We start from the raw sequence: 20,030 nt of genomic DNA on the forward strand, positions 1-20,030 counted from the left end.
CGAGAAAGATGCCTTTTTGTTAAATAATCAACACATACTTGAAAATTCTTGAGTAGCTTCCATTTGGCGAGTCTACCAAATTTTCTTTCTAAACATGATAACATACTTAATTCTCATAATCTTAATACTTAATCCTTACTCATAATTTTGTTCTCAAGTGGTCTTAATGTCCGACAAATTCTCTCTTGCGTTTTCCCAGATCGATAGCTTAAATATGACGTTTTCATTGGTGGTGCTGTACCAAGAACTATTTCAGCACCTTTTTTAACATTGAATATTCTAAGACTCTAATTACTTGCCGTAATACCTTGAGATATGGTGGAAGAGTGGAGAAATAAAAAACATATTCATTTCTATATCATTAATATTCAATTTTGTTACTTCCTTGCACTTCCACCATAAAAGTATAATAATTTTTCGAAGAACGCGTGCTCTTTTACGCCATGTTATTGATTTACTATTTTAATATTGCCAAATTTAATGTATAAATACAATGCTAGTCCAAACTTCATAGATCAATATGTTGGTAATAAAAGTGTTTATTTCTTATTTGAATTTAAAATGTACAGATATTACTTTAGTAGTATCTTCTTCCTTTTACTTATATTTTCAATTAATAAATGTAATTTATTATAATAAATTTTTTAAATTTCTGACAAGCCTTCTTTTTTTTGTTCTTTAAACAGAAGAAATATTTTATACGGATGATTTGATAGTTTTTTTTTTACCTCTATACACGTAATACTAAAGCTAGAATTATTGCAATTATATGCCTGAAATTACCACGTATTTAATTTTTGGTCTATGATTCTTTCAGTCATTTATTCTTCAAAGGTCTGTATTTATAGTTAACTAATGAAAACAAACAATTGACTGAGTTAATTGTTGAAATACCATGTATGGACAGTGTTGATTACTCTGTCACATTACACATACATTATACATGTCACACACATATAACTGATATACCCATATCATACATACTATACAATTTGCTCATAATTAGCGCTCTCACGGGTAAACAGTGATGTTAACGAAAAAATGTTTCAAACAAAAGTGGTTTATTTTTTTATAATGAACATTTTTTACATTTAAACTTTTGTTCTATCTCTAACGGTTTACAAGATGTGTCCTACGGACCCAAGACTCAATTGATCTATGTTGCTCATTTACGAACTCGAACTCACTTTTTACGTCCTCGGCATAAAAATATTAGTTTAATATCTCTTTTCTTTTTTGAGTAATCGTGATGACAGACGAACAGACGAACAGACGACAGACAGACAACCGGAAATGGACTAATTAGGTGATTTTATGAACACCTATACCAAAATTTTGTTCATAGTATCAATATTTTTAATCGTTACAAACTTGGGACTTTGGGATTTCATATTCATGGTATGACAACTCATTAATAGTTACTTAATTGTATAGGAACCTGATAGGTTCTATTCTTGTACACAGAGGTCGTATACTGCTCAAACTAAATTTATTTCCCATAAAGATTATATTTATTTATATAATCCGTATTTTATGTAATATTTTTGCTATGAACACAGTCAGCAATATTATTTATGTAATAGAATAACTTTTTTATTTATTTTTTCTTTTTATTTCTAATCTACAAGGACATCACGTATCTCAATTCTAGAAATGATTATGGTGAAATGGGCTTTGATTACAATCAAATTATATTGCAAGTTTTTGCATTGAAATGTTAAGGCCATATATATTGAACGGTTTACGCCTAGAGGCGGCTTGCTATAGATATTTTATTTATATGTTCATTAATTTATTCTGACACATTTTTTAATTGTTTTGTCAATTTTACACTTATCCATCCATTGTTAATTAGGATCCTCTACAAGGTTATGTTACTGGCCGTGGTGGCTTTCATTTTCTTATCTTTGTATTTAAAAGTATATCTGAGAAATTTTAACATTCCTGATTTACAGAACGAAAATGTTTTCTAGCGCTTCCAACCAGTGCTCTACCTATGAACCACTAAATGATGTATACTTCTCTATTAAGAATATCTGAATTCGAATCTACACTGAAAAATAATTAAATTAATGACAACCTCATCCCGCAGTTGGCCGTTTCATATTGAAATAAAGTACAAATTCTTCAAAGCAACTGCCTAATGATTGGAACAAGTACCGCTGAATATTTGTATTTCCAAAAAAATGGGATTGAATTTAAAAAATGAATTCATTGATACAAAATCACTGAACTTTAATAAACAAAATCATTACTTCTATAAAAGAGATTGATTTTAGCTTAAATTCATGCCTTTTATTGATGGAAAATAAAATTGTACTTGGTGGGAATATATAATCGTGTAAATAAAGCGATCGATTCGCGACTTAAAAGATAATTGATTTGCGTTTGCTTTAAATAGAGTATTTGGTTATTATGATGGCCATATATCATGTCTAGTCCATATGTGATTGAGAAAACTTCATGAATCATGACCATTTTTATAACATTTACCATAGTTTTTGATATATATATAACAAGCATCGATAGCGCAGTTTGTTAAGCTGTAGACTTAGGACAGTAAAATCAATAGTAATCAATATTTCGCTCGTTCAAATACGAAGAAATCTAATTTTTTTTAAATAAAGCTAAGTATAAACCAATCACATCAGTTTGGGTCATCACTTAACCCCATTCGCCATATATGATCTCGTGATGAGGTTGAGACAACATAATATCGGTTGGTATTAATCGGTTAGTATTAAGTTTTGATAATTGTGGATATGTGAGACATTATAGCCTTCATATAGTCCGTTTTTTGGACTAATCGATTAATTTAAGAATAAATTGACAATGTGCGTGCAGATTTTGCGTCAATAGTGCCTACATAGGTTTACATATTATATTATGACTTTCAATTAGAGCCTTGAAATAGTCATTGGCAAAAGTAAGACAAAGACCAGAATTTGACTATATTTTGTATTGCACACATATGCTACTGACATTTCAAATATGGATTTGCATTTTCCCACAAAAATTTAATGTCAGAGATCGTATATTTGATCCCTTCCCAGATGTGCATATTTCTTTGTAGGCTCATACTCTGTGTGCCGTCTTCAAATAGAAACAAGACCAAGATCATTTTTCATACATATAGCTTCGCAATCTAAAATGACTTTATTTTCTACTGTCTAAAATTCAAAATAAAAAAATCAATCAAAATGATTTTAAATATATTGTCAAATTGATGTCAATAATAAAATAAATTAAAATATGATATACAATAATTAATCCATAAAAACAAAATACAATTATCAATTATTGTAAGATATCTGCCCACAATTATTCATAAATCATAACAACATATTACAAAACAATAAACAAATACAATGTGTTGCAAAATTCTATTTTATACTTTGAACTCAAAGGCCATGAGCACATAACTTCAGAATACTCCGGATAAATGCCATTTCGCAATATATCCACAATCCCACTAGGATTAATTTCGTGTTTCAAAATGTTTTCAAATTTCAAATCTACTTTCTAGATATGATTTCTTTTTTATGATATGTAATTACTGGAGTGCAATAAAGATTAAGAGAAGAAATGCATAACTTAAATTTCTGCCCTATACTAGTCCCAGGAAGTTATGAGGCTAGATGAGATTTAGATGAAATTTTCAATGTCAGGGTTGCAGGATGTCAATTGTCCTTCGTTATGTTTATATCTTTATAAGTTTTAGTAAAAATTTTTAGTTTGCTTTAACCCAAAATTTTTTTTCGAAAACAAAGTGTATGCCTAAAATTTAAAAAAAAAAAATTAAAAAATACCTGATCACCGCTTCGCTTGTTAACTAGATAGTTGTTCAGGTGTCTTTATGAACTGTAGATTTTGATAAATGTAAGATGAAGAAGAAATAATATTTTCTTTCTTATAAAAAAAATGCAATAAATCCCATCTGTAGGTACCCATGGTACAGATTAGCATAAATTTATCATTTTTCGTGCTTGGTCCATAATTTTGAAATACTTTGTAGTTTAAATAAATTATATGATGCTATTAATAAGCAATTGTTTTAAGATATGTTAAATAATATTTGAATATATTTTTTAAAGTTTAGCATCATAGTAATAAAAATGTCACTATAACTTAATTTAATAATAGTTATTTAAAAAAATTTTATGATAATTTAATTGCAAATACCTACGAAAAAAACACATTAATATCTACCATTTATAGAAGTTATCTTAAAAATTCATCAAGTTATTAACCTTTTTTGTAATTCTAAAATATTTATTTTTTTTTTTTTTAGAATTGACTTATTTTTGGATATTCTGTCTGTTTTTTTATACCATATGTATATATGAAATATACATAGTATTATAAGTTTAGTCCCAAGTTTGTAACGCCTAAAAATATTGATGCTACAAAAAAAAAATTGGTATAGGTGTTCATGAAATCACCTAATTAATCCATTTCCGGTTGTCCGTCCGTCCGTCCGTCCGTCTGTGGACACGATTACTCAAAAACGAAAAGAGATATCAAGCTGAAATTTTTACAGCGTGCTTAGGACGTAAAAAGTGAGGTCAAGTTCGTAAATGAGCAACATGGGTCAATTGGATCATGGGTCCATAGTACCCATCTTGTAAACCGTTAGAGATAGAATAAAAGTTTAAACCTAAAAAGTGTTCCTTACAAAAAAATAAACAACTTTCGTTTGAAACATTTTTTTGTAAAGATTATTGTTTACCCGTGACAGCGCAAATTAGTTCAGAACTTAATTGATATGTTATATATAACACATAGTATCAATTATTTGCATAGCAACAACATTGTATACAGTGGACCCGCGATAATCCGACAAACGTTTTGCAAGGTAATGTCGAATTATCGAATTTGTCGGACTATAGAGTACTGCCACAAATCTCCTTGTAATCCGGAACTTTTTGAAAAAGAATGCCTTGTAATCCGACAAATTACATATCAAAGTGATTAAGATTTTCTAATTTCAGCCACGAAGAATTCATGTATTTATAAGAAATCTGCATTGTAATTACCGTTATAGTTATGTCGGACTACAAGGTGTGCCGGATTAGACAGGGGCCGGATTACTGCGGGTGTACTGTATTTCAAATATATAAGTCACTTATAAGATTGTATTATTTGTTTGTGTATAACATAGTGTATCCGTCCGTCCGTCTGTGGACACGATAACTCAAAAACGAAAAAAGATATCGAGCTGAAATTTTTACAGCGTATTCAGGACGTAAAAAGTGAGGTCAAGTTCGTAAATGAGCATCATAGGTCAATTGGATCTTGGGTCCGTAGGACCAATCTTGTAAACCGTTAGAGATAGAACAAAAGTTTAAATGTAAAAAATGTTCCTTATCAAAAATTAAATAACTTTTGTTTGAAACATTTTTTCGTAAACATCACTGTTTACCCGTGAGGGCGACAATTAGGGCGGAAATTTTATAATATGTACTATACTTGATTATCAGTTATGTATGTGTCACATGTTGGTATATGTAATGTGATAAAGAAATCAACACTGAATATACATGGTATTTCAACAATTAACTCAGTCAATTGTTTGTTTTCACTTGTTTTTTTAGAAATTTTCTTATAATTTACACGTGTTTATGATAATATTTAAAAACTATAGGTATATAATGTAGGTTTTAAGGTAATATTTTTTAATTAATGTGTTATATTAGGTATAGGCGATAAATCTTTAGATTTGAATATTTAAATGAAAAACAAAATATTTTTTATAAAGAATAGGTATTTTTGGATTATTAATAAGATTAAAAAGACCAAAGGAAACTTCTTGTTGCTACAGAAATATTTTGTATATTTCAAAAAAACATGTATGAATGTATCGGCTATCACAACATCGGTTATTAATATATTTTTTCAGATAAACAAAACAATATTAAAATACTATTTTGAACCTTTCAAGGCTTTGTTTTGAGACTTATTAACTTTATTTTTACATTATTTTTGACTTTTTAAATTTATATATCGGTTATAGCCACCTATTGTCAGTGGAATTATTCAGAAATAACGACCAACATGAGGGTCCGCATTTATCATTAGACAGTAGGGTTCCCGCATCGACTATCGGTCCCACGCAGGCATAAAACATATTGAAAATGCTCCATAGAGAAAATTAAATTGGATTTTGTATTCATAAAAGTTGAAAAAATTTGACTTCTTTGAATTCTTTCTTTAAACGTGAAAATTTAGGCCATAAGGCACAATATTGTAATTGTAAAATTTTTGTTGATGGCTCCGAATGTAAATTACGCGTTTTTGTTTTGGTGTATAAGGTGGGATGTTGCACTTTTTCTCATTTTTACGTGCAGAATTAAAAACTATTTTCAAAAATCGAATTCTATATACGTGTAAATGTATCGTACGTAAAATGACAAATTTCGATTTTTTGGCCTTCAAACATCACAAAAATTTGTCGGTAATTTCTTCAATTAACCAATACGTGTTTTTGAGGTTTGTGATTTTCAAAATATAAAGGCGGAAACTTTTTTTAAAACCATCCTGTATATGTATTTAACTATTACCAACCTTAAACAATGAAATATGTGGACAAAGAAGAATGAAATGAACATTAAGACCTTCACTTAGGCATATCTTATGCACAAGACTTTCTCCAGAATTCATTATTATCAATTAATCTTTTATTAATCCAATTAAAATATCTATTTCCAATTCATTGGGGTTGGGGTCAATCATGTCAATGTAAAATAGATAAGTAGATTAACTATTTTACGTTCTGCTTCACTGCAATCATATTTACCACACCCTTATTTTAACAAATAAACATACAAATACGAAGTTGTTTAGACGTAATATGCAATTTTACAAAAGTTAAAATTAATTTTAATAAAATGGAATTTTGAAATATTACCTTAAAATAATAAAACGAATAATAATAATAAAAAATAATAAAGATGATTTTTTTAACTTTGTATTTGTGATTACAAATCGAAGAAGAAGATTGTATGTGTTTTAAGAAAGTGAAAGTCTTCTTTCAAAGATAAACCTTTTAGTTTAATTTAAAAATAAAATATTCATATGCTGATCATTCAGTTAATAAAGATGAGATATTGCAGCATAAATGTGTTTTTAATCCATCTCTATCTGGTTAGCGTCAGGGTACTGTACCATAATATACATAAAAGAACGTAAAGTTGTTAGACTTTAATGATTATTATGAATGATTATTACTCGACCGATAATAATTTATAGTTACGACTTAGCAACTAGAAATATTTCTTTTGAAATTTAAGTTGAAAATTTAATTAATTTTTTTTTTTTTGCAATGTTAAACGCTTATCCAGGATGCATACATAGATATTCGACATCTTCGTTTTATGATGAAGATTATAAAACAGCCAGCACAATTTTTTCTTTGAAAATTCTTCGAAAACCAAAAAAGTGTTTTCTGTAAATAGTAATAAGCGCTGATACTCAACAATGCCTATACAGATTGTTTTTGGAAGTTGTTATATCTTATTCGATGTTAAATTCGTGAGAAATTGTCCACTTCTGAACCATGAATGTGTTTAGTCAAACATATATGACCGATTTATTTATTTTTTTTTAAATGTTGATACATCATAATGAGAAACTACTATTAATATTAATTTACAGACAATTAACTTGTAATATTTATATGTGTGCAAATTATGAAATGATGATGTTTTAATTTATATCTAAAGATTATATATAAATATTTATATCTATCTATATATGTGTATTTGTTAAACATACCATTCATTTGGCGATCTGTCTATATCTACCATAAACCTTCATTAATGAGTTCATTTTACTTTACAATAATTATATAATTACATGATGTAAAACCCGTTACATATATTTGGAGATGCTATTTTATTATTTTTGGTCTATTCTACAGTAGGTAGAATAACGCTAACCATCAAACAAATACGCTAATAGATAGAAAAATCTTCAATTTAATTTTTCGTTAAATTCTGTCGAAAAAAAAATTGTACCATTGCTTTCACATAGAAACTGCAAATACCATGCTGGAACATCCTTAATAGATATATATCTCAAAGGAAAAATCTGGAATTTAGGTTTACTGAAAATAAATGGGAAAATAATTGTTATCCTTGTAACTATTACATACCCTAATGAAAGAAAAATTCAAAAGTTTTTATCAAAAACTATCTTATTTTAAAAAATAAATTTTTGATCCTACTTAAAAGAAAATCTCGCATTTGAAAATGTTAATATTTTAGTTGAAATTTAAAAAATATTTAAAACAAGTGAAAACAAACAATTGACTGAGTTAATTGTTGAAATACCATGCATAGTCAGTGTTGATTTCTTTATCACATTACACATACAAACATGTGACACATACATAACTGATAATCAAGTATAGTACATATGTAAATGACTTTATAGGTTTCTGCATTACCGACCGACATTTAGTATATAGTTTGTACACATATTATAAAATTTCCGCCTAATTGGCGCCCTCACGGGTAAACAGTGATTGAATTCACTCACAGATGGCGATAATATAGTTCGCGATGTATCTTAAGAGTTATTCACATCATTTTTCGAATAGAGGCAAATATAGTAATGATTAGAATATACGGAACACGTGTGGCGATACTGCCGACCAATCCCTTCAAACTAAAATGTCATTTTTACATTTAATGAAATATTATTATTGAATTACAACCTCTTATTCGATTGACTCTGTCCTTATACAAAATATCATATTGGATATTTCTACTATTTTCAAGTTTTGTTAAACAGAAGGATATTGGACATCGGCCATTCTGCGAAATGTAAAAGGTGATTATAATCAAATTAAATTAAAACAAGATTAATTGAGTACATCTTATATCTACTTTGCTTTAATTTTTTTGGCATTTAGTTTGATGTGTAAAATGTAAATATATTAAGACATGGAGGATATGGTTTAGTTGACACGTAATATATTAAAAGATTATACCTAAATTGCCTAAAGTCATATATCTTATGGTAAATGTTTGTTGAAATGCTTCTTATCTATTTAAATTTAATCTTCATAAAATATTATATAAATTATGACATTTTATGAAGATATTCTAAAAACAAAACAAAACAGCGCTTATGTCACACATATATATCATAGTTTCCTTACAAATTATCTAATAAAAAAACTAATAATAAAAGAGCTGGAACTTCACGGAAAAGTTGAATTTGGATATTAGGTACTTTTTTATTGAAACTAGATAGGAATGAAGTACGTTTGACACCTAACCATTTACCACATTTGCTAGTGCTCATTTCCGAAAAATGCAATATAAATTTTAATTGCCAATATGAATTAAAAGATTAAAAACTAAGCAATTTAAATTATAGGTAATAGGGAAGTATAACAGTAGAAAAATAATATTTTTCGAAAAAATTATAAAAGCAATTATTAAGATAAAAGCCATCATTGTTTCTTTCTAGCAAACAAGAATTTAGCATGTAGTTCTTATGGCAAACAAAGTATGTGTCGTCAAATATTATGTCTAATCTTTCGGTCTGATATGTATCTAATTAATTTTTTTAAATGCTTATATTATCCATATTTACTGGCCGCTTTTAGTTTTAATTTCACTTTTTGTCATCTCTTTAACGGTATTTTCATATTTTGTAAAGATATACGAAAAAAAATTTCATGAATATGCCCTATTTCCAGACAGTTTTGTTGCTACCCACGTATTGTCACATACTATTCCTCAAATTTTAAAAGAATTAATCAAATCATTTTCGTGGGACTTTAATTTTAATATGGTTAAATAATGAAGCATAATTTTAATTTTTCAGGCAGAAATTAATTTTTGCTACGAGCATTTGGCCCGCTTTAAGTAACGTAATCAATCGATGATACAATACGTAGTTTATCTTTACTCTCTAATTGTTCAATAAGGAAAGAAATGTATAAAATTAACCATAATAAAATAAACTTTATAATAAAGGTACTCAATAAAGGACAAACAAAGTACTACTAAAATATAATCGCTGGTCGTCCATACTTTAAAATATTTTCCCCATTATCTTTTTCAAGTTAAAACTACATAAAAAAGAAAATTAATTACTGAAGAAAATTTCCTGGGGTTTCAATGTCAGTTTATTTGTGTTTTTAAGTCAATTTTGTTAATTAAATTGCATTAGAAATCAATATAATATAATTTCCTTTCGTCTATCACGTTTTTCCTATCTTTCATTTAGTCAGAATGGAGTGATGAACATACTCCAATATTGCGTTTCCGCTGTGAATATTGTCATTTCTACCAAAACAATATTGAAGCACTAAAAGAGGGGATCCGACAAAAAGTGATTGAAATTTCACTGGCAATGGAAAGAAAGATTCAAGAGTCATTCTATAAAAGTGTCTACGTGAACTTCATCCTATTGAAATTAAACTTATAAGGAAATAAACTGTATTTAGATACTAAATTAACAATATATAAAAAAATTTTAAAAACTAAAAAATTTGCCTATCAACAATACTTAATTATTAACAACCTTGTCTCAAAAAAACAATACATGTTACAATCACCTTTTTACACCTCATTAAATGGATTCTTTTGTAAAATTATCGATAACAATGTTTCAATTCCAATTCGACTTTTGGTGAAATATTATATGATTCATATTATTAAAAAATTTCGCAGTATATTTGTGTAGTTTATACTAATAGAAGAATATTGATATCCTCCTACCTACATAATGGAAATTTAATAAGGTATTAAAAATTTAACTCTTTAAAATAAATTTTAAAAAACTTCAATAAAAAGTTGCATTTCAACAAAATGTAATTGATGAGACTTTAAGAGATCAGGCCAAAATTTACGGATAAGAAAAAAATTTGATCTAGCATTTGCATTCTAAATTAAAGGAAAATTTATGCTCTTCAACTTTTTTCGTAATTAATATTTCCCTTTGTACTAATTCTAATCGAGAAATTCAAGCATTTCGTTAATAGACAGACCTAGACCCGGGTTATTTTAGAGAGAATTGAAAAAACAAGATACGTTTTTAAAACACACCTATAGTCCGAGAGCCGGCTGTATAAAAGTCCTATGGATCACGATCTAAGAGGCACACGCATACAATAACTTTTCCCTCAAATTCGTATTGAGACAGCCAAGGTACTATAAAAACATAAACAAGTCATAATATTTTTTATTTCAATTTTCGTGGTGAATACAATAATTTTATAGCAGAAAGTTCAAAACATTAATTCACCATTGGCTGTAAATAATTCATGTAATGAGGTGTATGTATATATGTAAGTAAATATGTATTTATTATAAATACAATTACAGTATATACATTATACACATATAAAGCCTGAAGGGCATTATTGAAAATGAAAGGTGTATTGGACGGAAATGTTAAGTTAGATAACACTTTAAACAAGTTTTATTATATATTTAGTACTATATAAGTCCGAATATCAGATCATTTAAAGACTTTATATGTGTGATAAATCTTACAAATATAACTTTCTTAATTATGTATGTATACTACTGCAAATAAATATATTCGATATCATAACAGCTAAATTTGCTACTTGCGAGCTTCCTTGTATGCTTCGAAACGATATATCACAGATTCAAGTATGAGTAGTGATAATATGCCAACTTAATTTATTTAGCTTCCGTAAATAAGAAGGCTAACTAAGTAAAAAGCTGCGATAATGACAGTTTTCTGCCGAAGATAATCGAAGACAAAACTTCTAACTACTAACTTTTCTATAATTTTCTGTCCTCCACCTACATCCAAATGATGTAGTATAAGTATATGTTGATTAGCTTTATGTTTAGTTAAAATTAAAGAAAACAAGCAATAGAATGAGTTAATTTTTGAAATACCATGTATAGACAGTGTTGAATATTCTGTCACATTACACATACATACATGTCATACATATATAATTGATATTCCCATATAATAAATACTATACAATTTGCGCATAATTTGCGCTCTCACGGCAAAAGTGGATTATTTTTTGATAAGGAACATTTTTTACATTTAAATTTTTGTTCTACCTCTAACGGTTTACAAGATGGGTCCTACGGACCCAAGACCCACTTATGTTGCTCATTTACGAACTCGACCTTACTTTTTACGTCCTAAGTACGCTATAAAAAAAGATTTCAGCTTGATATCTTTTTTCGTTTTTGAGTATTCGTGATGAAAGGCGGACAGACAAATTTTATGAACACCTATACCCAAATTTTGTTCATAGTATCAATATTTTTAAGCGTTACAAACTTGGGACTGAACTTAGTTTGCTATATTTCATATACATGGTATAATAATATATTACAAATTTAAAGAACTTCGCAGTATGATCGATTTGTTTGTGGCATCGTATAGTTCCAAAATGTATAGACGATTTTTGATTTTTTTTGTTTGTTTAAAAGGAAATTCGATCAATAGTGTTCTAACTTATGTCTCAAGAAATCTCCCCATCCTTTAGATGATCATCGCTTCTTTTCTAGTTGTTTCAGTTTAGCAAACCTAAACTCGTACTTGAAACATAGCTAAGAATACTCTCGATCAAAACGGATGTCAAAATGTTCTTAAGACCATCGTATATCTTAAATCATATTTCACAAAGGCCACTTTTACATTCATATAGGATAACACTCCACGAAAAATTGACAATTCTGACTCTTGTAACAATAGAATTAAAAAAACGATTCCATGGTTTTGGTATATTCGGGATATAATTTTTGAGCACTATAATAAAGCATTTCAAGTTAACAGTAATCGGGCTTTTACCGTACATAAGCACTTATACATGACTTGTACCGTACAATACAATGTTTTAATTCTGTAATAATTTATTTTTTTATTTTAATATACAAGAAAAAAACCCAAAGACTGGTACCGTGTTTATGCTTCTTAGTAAATTTTTATTAATATTATTTTTATTTGATTTTATTCATAAACAATAACCAGACATCAATACGCCTTTAATATCTTTTTACATAAAAAAAAGAGAAGATTAAAATAAGAAAATTAATAAAATTTCTTAATGAATTACATCTTAAAGAAATAAATAATAGATTAAAGAAACATAATTTTTTATTAAAGAATATATTACTTAATTTTAAGCTATAATTTTATTTTGATAAGCATGGAAATTGGTTTTAAAAAACAAGTTTTATCTTTTAATACTGACTGCAAAAGATTTTCTGAACAATCACTTTAACACTGTATATTCAAGGCAAAATTTTCACATACCTTACCTTATACGGAATTCAAGAATTAGCCATGATATAAAATTATGGTGGCAGCGACATCCACTTCTCCACTGCTTGTTTTCGTAGTTTATGACCACAACTTTAAATCTTGAAGAATGCTCAGTTCATATTGTGTGTCAAATATCAGATTTTTCTAAACAGTCATTTTGGCAATTTTTGAAATTTGGAAAAATTTCATTTGTGAGAAAAGTGGGTTTTCCGGCTGTTAGTGTATTGAGAGCTAATCATTATTTTAACGGTATCTACCGTTTACTGAAGTCCTGCTGTTATAACTTGGACCGCTCTGTTTATGAGAATAAAACTTTGGGTGCTCAGGAAAACAAAGTCCACATTAAGTTCCATAAATGAAAACAAATATTCCTAATTCTGAATTATTTAAACGTTTTTTCTAATTTTTAGTCCTAAATGTGTTTTGAATTCAGCACAATGCCTATTTTTGTATTATAAATACGTAATTGAACTATATTGTAGTCATATTAGCTAATTTCCAGAAATAAGTCAGGTTCGTCACTAATATGGTGAGATTTTCACCAAGTTGGTGTTTTTATTGTGACTCTGAATAAGGGACAAGTTACAAAGAATCTGGAGATCATATACCAAGAGGATAATACGATCAGCTAATTCAAACTACTTTATTGTAATCAAAATACGTATTTATAGTCTAAAAATTTATCCAGGCAAATTTGATATTTTTATATCAAATGTCAAGAGTTCTCAATAATAATCTTTGATACTTTAAAGCCTCTAAAGATATCATCCTGTTATTCATTATTTTCTAATCTGACATCAAATGTATTTTCAAACAATTTCTTATTTCGGCTCATAATTTCGCAGCAGTCTGAATGGATAAAATTAAATGATAGCTACCTTGTATATTTAAGTTTAATTGAATTTCTTTCAAATAAAAATAAATTACATTAAATGTTGCCCATGGCAAAATATTTTGTCAAAAATTTCTTATTTATGTTTTTTACACATAATTTTTTTTTATCAATTTTAGGTAATTTAATAATCAAGCAATTATTTTTGTATAAATATAGACATATATACTTAAGTATAATACAAAAATAAAATAAACAGTAAAAAGATACATAAGACAAAAATAATATAAAATTTGTTAATAATTATTGACCTTTCGTCTGCATCACACATTTATACTTACTTTCACTCTAATTTAAGACCTTCACTAATGATGTTGGTTAGTATTTCTTTATATACGTTAAATTGATTTTTATTATAGTCTACATATACATGCTACGTCATAATACATATATATAATTTTTATTGTTTTTTCTAACCGAAGCTGAAGATTTCGTTTTCCTAGATATGGAATATAGCTTTGGTTTGTGACCTGTGGCAGTTGCTTTCTGCTTACCGAATCTTTTGAAAACTTTTACTGCATTTATGATTAGTGTATACTTAATAACTGCAAATTCGTACGTGTTATTTAACTGAATTGATTCAAAGCGTTTAAATTAAAAAGTAAATTTTTATACGTTTACTTAAATGTTTGTTAAAAAAAAGCATTTTGTTTCTATCATCTATTCGTTGTATTCGTAGTCATGGCAGAGACAATAAAATCGATGCCAGCACTTCCAATGAAAAATTTTGACGATAAAGGAGGCTGTTATTACTAATTTGCAGTTCTTTACATGTTAATGTTATAGAAAATGTCAAATTAAAATTATTGAAAAACATTAATTAATTAAACTTAATGCATTAAAAATTGTGAAAATAAGAAATCAAATTGTGTAAATATATTAGTTTTCAAATATAAATTATCATAATTATTCATTTAAATTTGTGAGACAATAATATAAATTTTTAAAGGTAAGCCATAAATGCAATCCAATTATATATGCATCCATACAATTATATTATTAAAGTAGTATATCATGACCATGGAAACGCCTCCTATAAAACTCACGCACGTTGCGAATAAGTTTTATTTGTAAATTTTTCAAACTCTTTATTGCTGGATAAACATACCGGATTTTGAAAATGAATTTGAAAAATTTTAGCAAAGGGCAAATTTTTTTTAATAGATATCTTTTGTAAAATACAAAAAATGAGTTTGCTGGTTTCGCAAGCTGCACGCGATTTTATCTCTAGATTGTTTTCTTTGATGACGTTCTCTTGAATATTTCTGCTTATATTGATCGGATTGAGGCAAATAAAAAAAAAAAAAGAATTGGTAAGAGTTTTTCTGAACATAGTAAAATAACTCATGTTTTCAACTTTCTCTGATAAATCGAAAAATGAAATAATTGAGTTGCAATTGCAATTAAAAGTCTATATGGTTTACCGTTTTTAAAATATGTCTTAGATTACTACTTATTTATACTTTTTTGAGTTGGGGGAAATAAACGTGACGTCATCACAAACCATAAACGCTATTAATTAACAAATCATTCATAGGTTTTCGTGTTATCGCAAATTATACACACAAAGATTTTATTATAAGCCCAAATTCGAAAGATAATCTATGTAAGCCATCTTCTCACAAAGCCGGGAAGATATTACTGAGCCTTGAGATTGTTTAACAAATAATTAGTTTCAGATTTTATACAAAATCAGTCTTTGGATCAGTCCTTGCGTCTACACACTTGTTTTTTTCAAAAGCAAATAGCTTTCGACATAAACATTTCATAATATATGAGTTAATCGCAACCAAAGTTGTTCTTAAATGTTTTGTCTGTAAAACAAAAATAAATAGTTCTCCGTGAATTAACCTTGAGTCGAGTTTTATTAATTAATGAATATTGTAATTTTAATTGACATGTCTATTACAACAAATAATATATTTATTGATTTATTCAATTATAATAATATATTGTTTTTTTGTCTCTATTTGAAAAATTTATTTAACCGACCACTTAGAAAACAATTACACCTAATCACTAACGCAATTAATTTACAAAAGCTTAACAAATTAAGTTTTTATAGCCATAAATCACTGGCAAAGCATTATTAAAAACGATTCGTAGATTGTTAGATAAAAAGACCAAATAATCTTTAAGCTACGGAAGATGAATCCTTAAATTTTTAGAAACAGATTTTTAAGTATCATGGCTCAGGAGATTTCGAATTCGCATGAGACCTTCATGTTCCTTATGGCCTTAGGGCAGGCTTTCTGGACTGTATGACAATCGTTCAACAATTCAATCAAGCATAATTACATGTATATCGATAGTCATACAGTCTTCTCTCGCAGAATATACGTTAATAAAGAAATATGTCCACATCAAAGACCTCTTTTAGAAACAAAACATATGAATTTTCTTATTTATAAGCAACTGTAAGAGTAATTTGAACATGTTGAATCTTTAATACATTCATTATTACATATTTATTTTTACATCAAAAGTAAAAGAACAAACAAAAGAACAAATTTCGTAAAAGTTCTATGAGTAAGTCCGAAAAAGTAGGTAAAACAGACATTTACATCTCTATTCTTGACACCAAAATACTAATCTGATTTCTGCTAATTTATATAAAAAATGGAGGATGTAAACATTAGCTTAGACCATATAACTAACTGGCATAAAAGGAAATTTCTGCTAACTGATTAAAGAAATAGTTTTGAATGATTTAAAATATATTATATGTTCAATGGTTTTCTGTTGGTTTATGTTTTGCTTAGGAAAATATTTCTAATTAAAAATTTACTACTCTTTAAAAACGAACTAGTGAAAAGTAAAACAAATCACTATTTTGTACTACATTTGTACAAAATTTGTAGTGACCATTCACTATTTGCTAGTGAGAAGTATACCACTATTTGAAATAGTAGTATACTTTTCACTAGCAAATAATTTCCTTTAAGCCTTTCCCAAACTGAATCGATTTAGAAGATCATGGCCAATTTTTTAGTTTTTTCGGGTACAGGAATCTAAACTAGCACTTGAAACATAGCTAATAACACTCTCCATTAAATTACCTTTCAAACGAAACAAAAAAAAATCAAAATCGATTCGTCCGTTTAGGCGCTATGATGCCACAGAAAGGCACACACACATAGCGATCAAACTTTGTTAGTTCGGGGGTTAAAAATAATGACCATCAAAACATTTTTTTTTTTAAGTGCGTTTTATATAAACACCAAAATTCTACTGTTCGAATTTCTCACTATTTGTGTTTATTCCACTCTCCCTTACTCCAAATAATAATGTATTGGTTTGTAATGAGTTTTTGATATACATAATATATCTAATAATATCGATAATATATCGATAATCGTCAATAAACAAATTATAGGCGTCAACTTCAATGAACTTATTAATTTCTTCTCAATTAACAATCAAATCTATTTAGTAGAGTCTGTAATAATAATAATGTAATACAGCTAAGTAACATCCTATTTTTAATTTTGTTTCAGGTACATAAAGATATGAATTTAGATGAAATTCGAAGTATATTCCACGTAGATTCACATCTCGAAGTTCCTGAATATGAAGTGATACATATAAAACCTAATCGTCCAAGTCATAATGACGAAGATTCTTCCACAGCTTCTTCTACAGAATATGATTATATTAATCAGCAAAATATTGAAACAACTACAACATTAATTGATGAAGCAGATTATATGTTAATTGATGAAGAACCTACCGGTAATAAAATTAATAATGACCAACATTCAACCGATAACTCAATAGTAGTCGATAATAAAAGTGAAAGTAAATTAGTAAAAGATGGTGATAAAAATAAAAAATTTAGTAAGAAATATCCTAAAAAAACAACACCAGGCTTATCAAAGTATAAAAAAAGTGATAATATAAATAAATATAAAAGTGATAAAGTGTTTTTTACAAAAAGTAATGTGAATGTATTATCCAGTAATGAACAAGCTGATAAGGATCATTTAGAAACTGTTATACCATTAAATAATGGTGTACGTATATTAGAAGAAAATATACAATTAGAAGCATTTGGACAAAAATTTAATTTAACATTAAAACCAACGGATGGTTTAATTAAAAAAGGTGGTTTAAAAATATTTACTGTTGAACCAAATGTGACGTCACAACATGGTGTTGATTATGTTGAAATTCAACAGGTAAGTGTCATTGATATTCTTTACTTATGTGAGCTAGTTCACTTAATTTTAATTTAATTTTTAAAATAAATATACAGAGTGCTTTTTTAAGTTGACATACACTTGAAACTCGAAAAATAACTTTTGACTAATTAAATACTGCAAGCGAAAAATGTTGGGTTTGTGGGCGCACATCATATGCAGACATTAATATTGACCCAAATTTTCAAGCTCAATAAAAAGCTCTCTCTACTCCATAACTGGTCATCGATAGATGAACACTTTAAAATAGACAGTTGTAATTGATTAAACAAGTAATATTTTTTGTTCGAAACATTTTTCCGCAAACCGTACAGTTTAAACAAAAACGGAGTTTTACCCGAAATTGTTATTTCATATAATTGTTTCATCGAAATGTAGCCACTTTTTGAAATAAAATTTTCAATAAATTAAATTTAAGTGGTTTGTTTTTCTTTGAAGACCATTTTTGTTCAAAAATGCTGATTTTTAATGACAAAATATTGATGAACAGGTTCATTCTTTGATTATTTATAAATATTATGTTTTACCATGGACTATGGAAATCAAAGACCATAACAATATTACGACTTTAATTTAAAATAGCGCAAAGATATTTGTTTTAATTCCATCCGTAGCTATACTCAAAAATGACAAATTTATGATAATTACTAGATGAAACCCTTTGAAAAAGCCAACGAGAAAGCCTTTTGAAAAAACCAAACACTTTATTGTAGCGATGAAATGTTGCCAATGCAGTTATTGAGCTTACCGGATAATTAGTAAACATATTTTTAATAAGCAGAAAAAGGATTATGATCAATAAAGAAGTCAAATCTTCTTATTCAAACATTTTATTATTTCAAATATCTAATTTTTAGTAAACTTCAATGTAAAATTAAAATCATGATGGTATATGTTCATAAGCTAATGTCTTCTAAATACTATAACTTCTTAAGTATAAGTTCTTACAAATTCATAATTATTAATTTACCGATAATTTCATCGAACATTGTCAGAATTCAACATAAACTAATTTCTATGATCCACTGCTTGAAATATTAATTACAACTGCCTTAAATAAAAAAATTTTATGAATTTAACAATCAAGCAATGCATCTTAAAAGGTTTTGATTTAAATAGAAATAGGTATGGGTAAATGTCATAAATGCGAAAATTCTCTCATAGAAGAAACTACATAAAAAATGAATATTCGAGTTTAATCGTTACTTTTTTTCTTAGATTGTTTTAATAACCTTTAAAAGAATAATTAAACTTTAAATTTTTGGTTAATTTTCACACATTGCCTATAAAAGCCTAATATTGTTTCACACATACATAACATATTTATGACGTCAAAAAAATAAAACAAAAATTATACCTTTCTAAATTAATTTTTTTTTTTAAATGCATTGTTTAATTTATTTTCAAGGTGAATATCACTTGATTAAAAAAATATATATCCGGTGAGATATTTTAAATTAAAAAAAAGTATAATTTCCTCCCTCAGTTTTCAACAATCAAATTTTTACAAACAAATTAAGAAATAAATGTAATTATAAAAAAATAAATTAAAAAAACATTATTTTTTATTTTAATAATGAAAGAATGAAAATTATATTTAGAATCGTTGCAAAGTAAAAACATTTTTTATATTATGGCAAAAACACTACCACAAAACA

General features: G+C 27.4%; 1 protein-coding gene across 1 annotated transcript in view; it reads left to right on the forward strand.

Moving 5' to 3' along the window:
- Window positions 1–19,795, forward strand: part of LOC123296805 — a 34,410-nt gene extending 14,615 nt beyond the window's left edge. Inside the window, exons 2-5 of the mRNA XM_044878499.1 lie at window positions 17,671–18,050; window positions 18,111–18,190; window positions 18,278–18,351; window positions 19,781–19,795. Of these exons, the coding sequence (XP_044734434.1) occupies window positions 17,671–18,050; window positions 18,111–18,190; window positions 18,278–18,351; window positions 19,781–19,795 (549 nt within the window). The remainder of the gene's footprint in view (window positions 1–17,670; window positions 18,051–18,110; window positions 18,191–18,277; window positions 18,352–19,780) is intronic.
- Window positions 19,796–20,030: the final 235 nt, after the last annotated feature.

Source organism: Chrysoperla carnea, chromosome 1 (assembly GCF_905475395.1).
Source record: "Chrysoperla carnea chromosome 1, inChrCarn1.1, whole genome shotgun sequence".
NCBI classification, from domain to species: Eukaryota; Metazoa; Arthropoda; class Insecta; order Neuroptera; family Chrysopidae; genus Chrysoperla; species Chrysoperla carnea.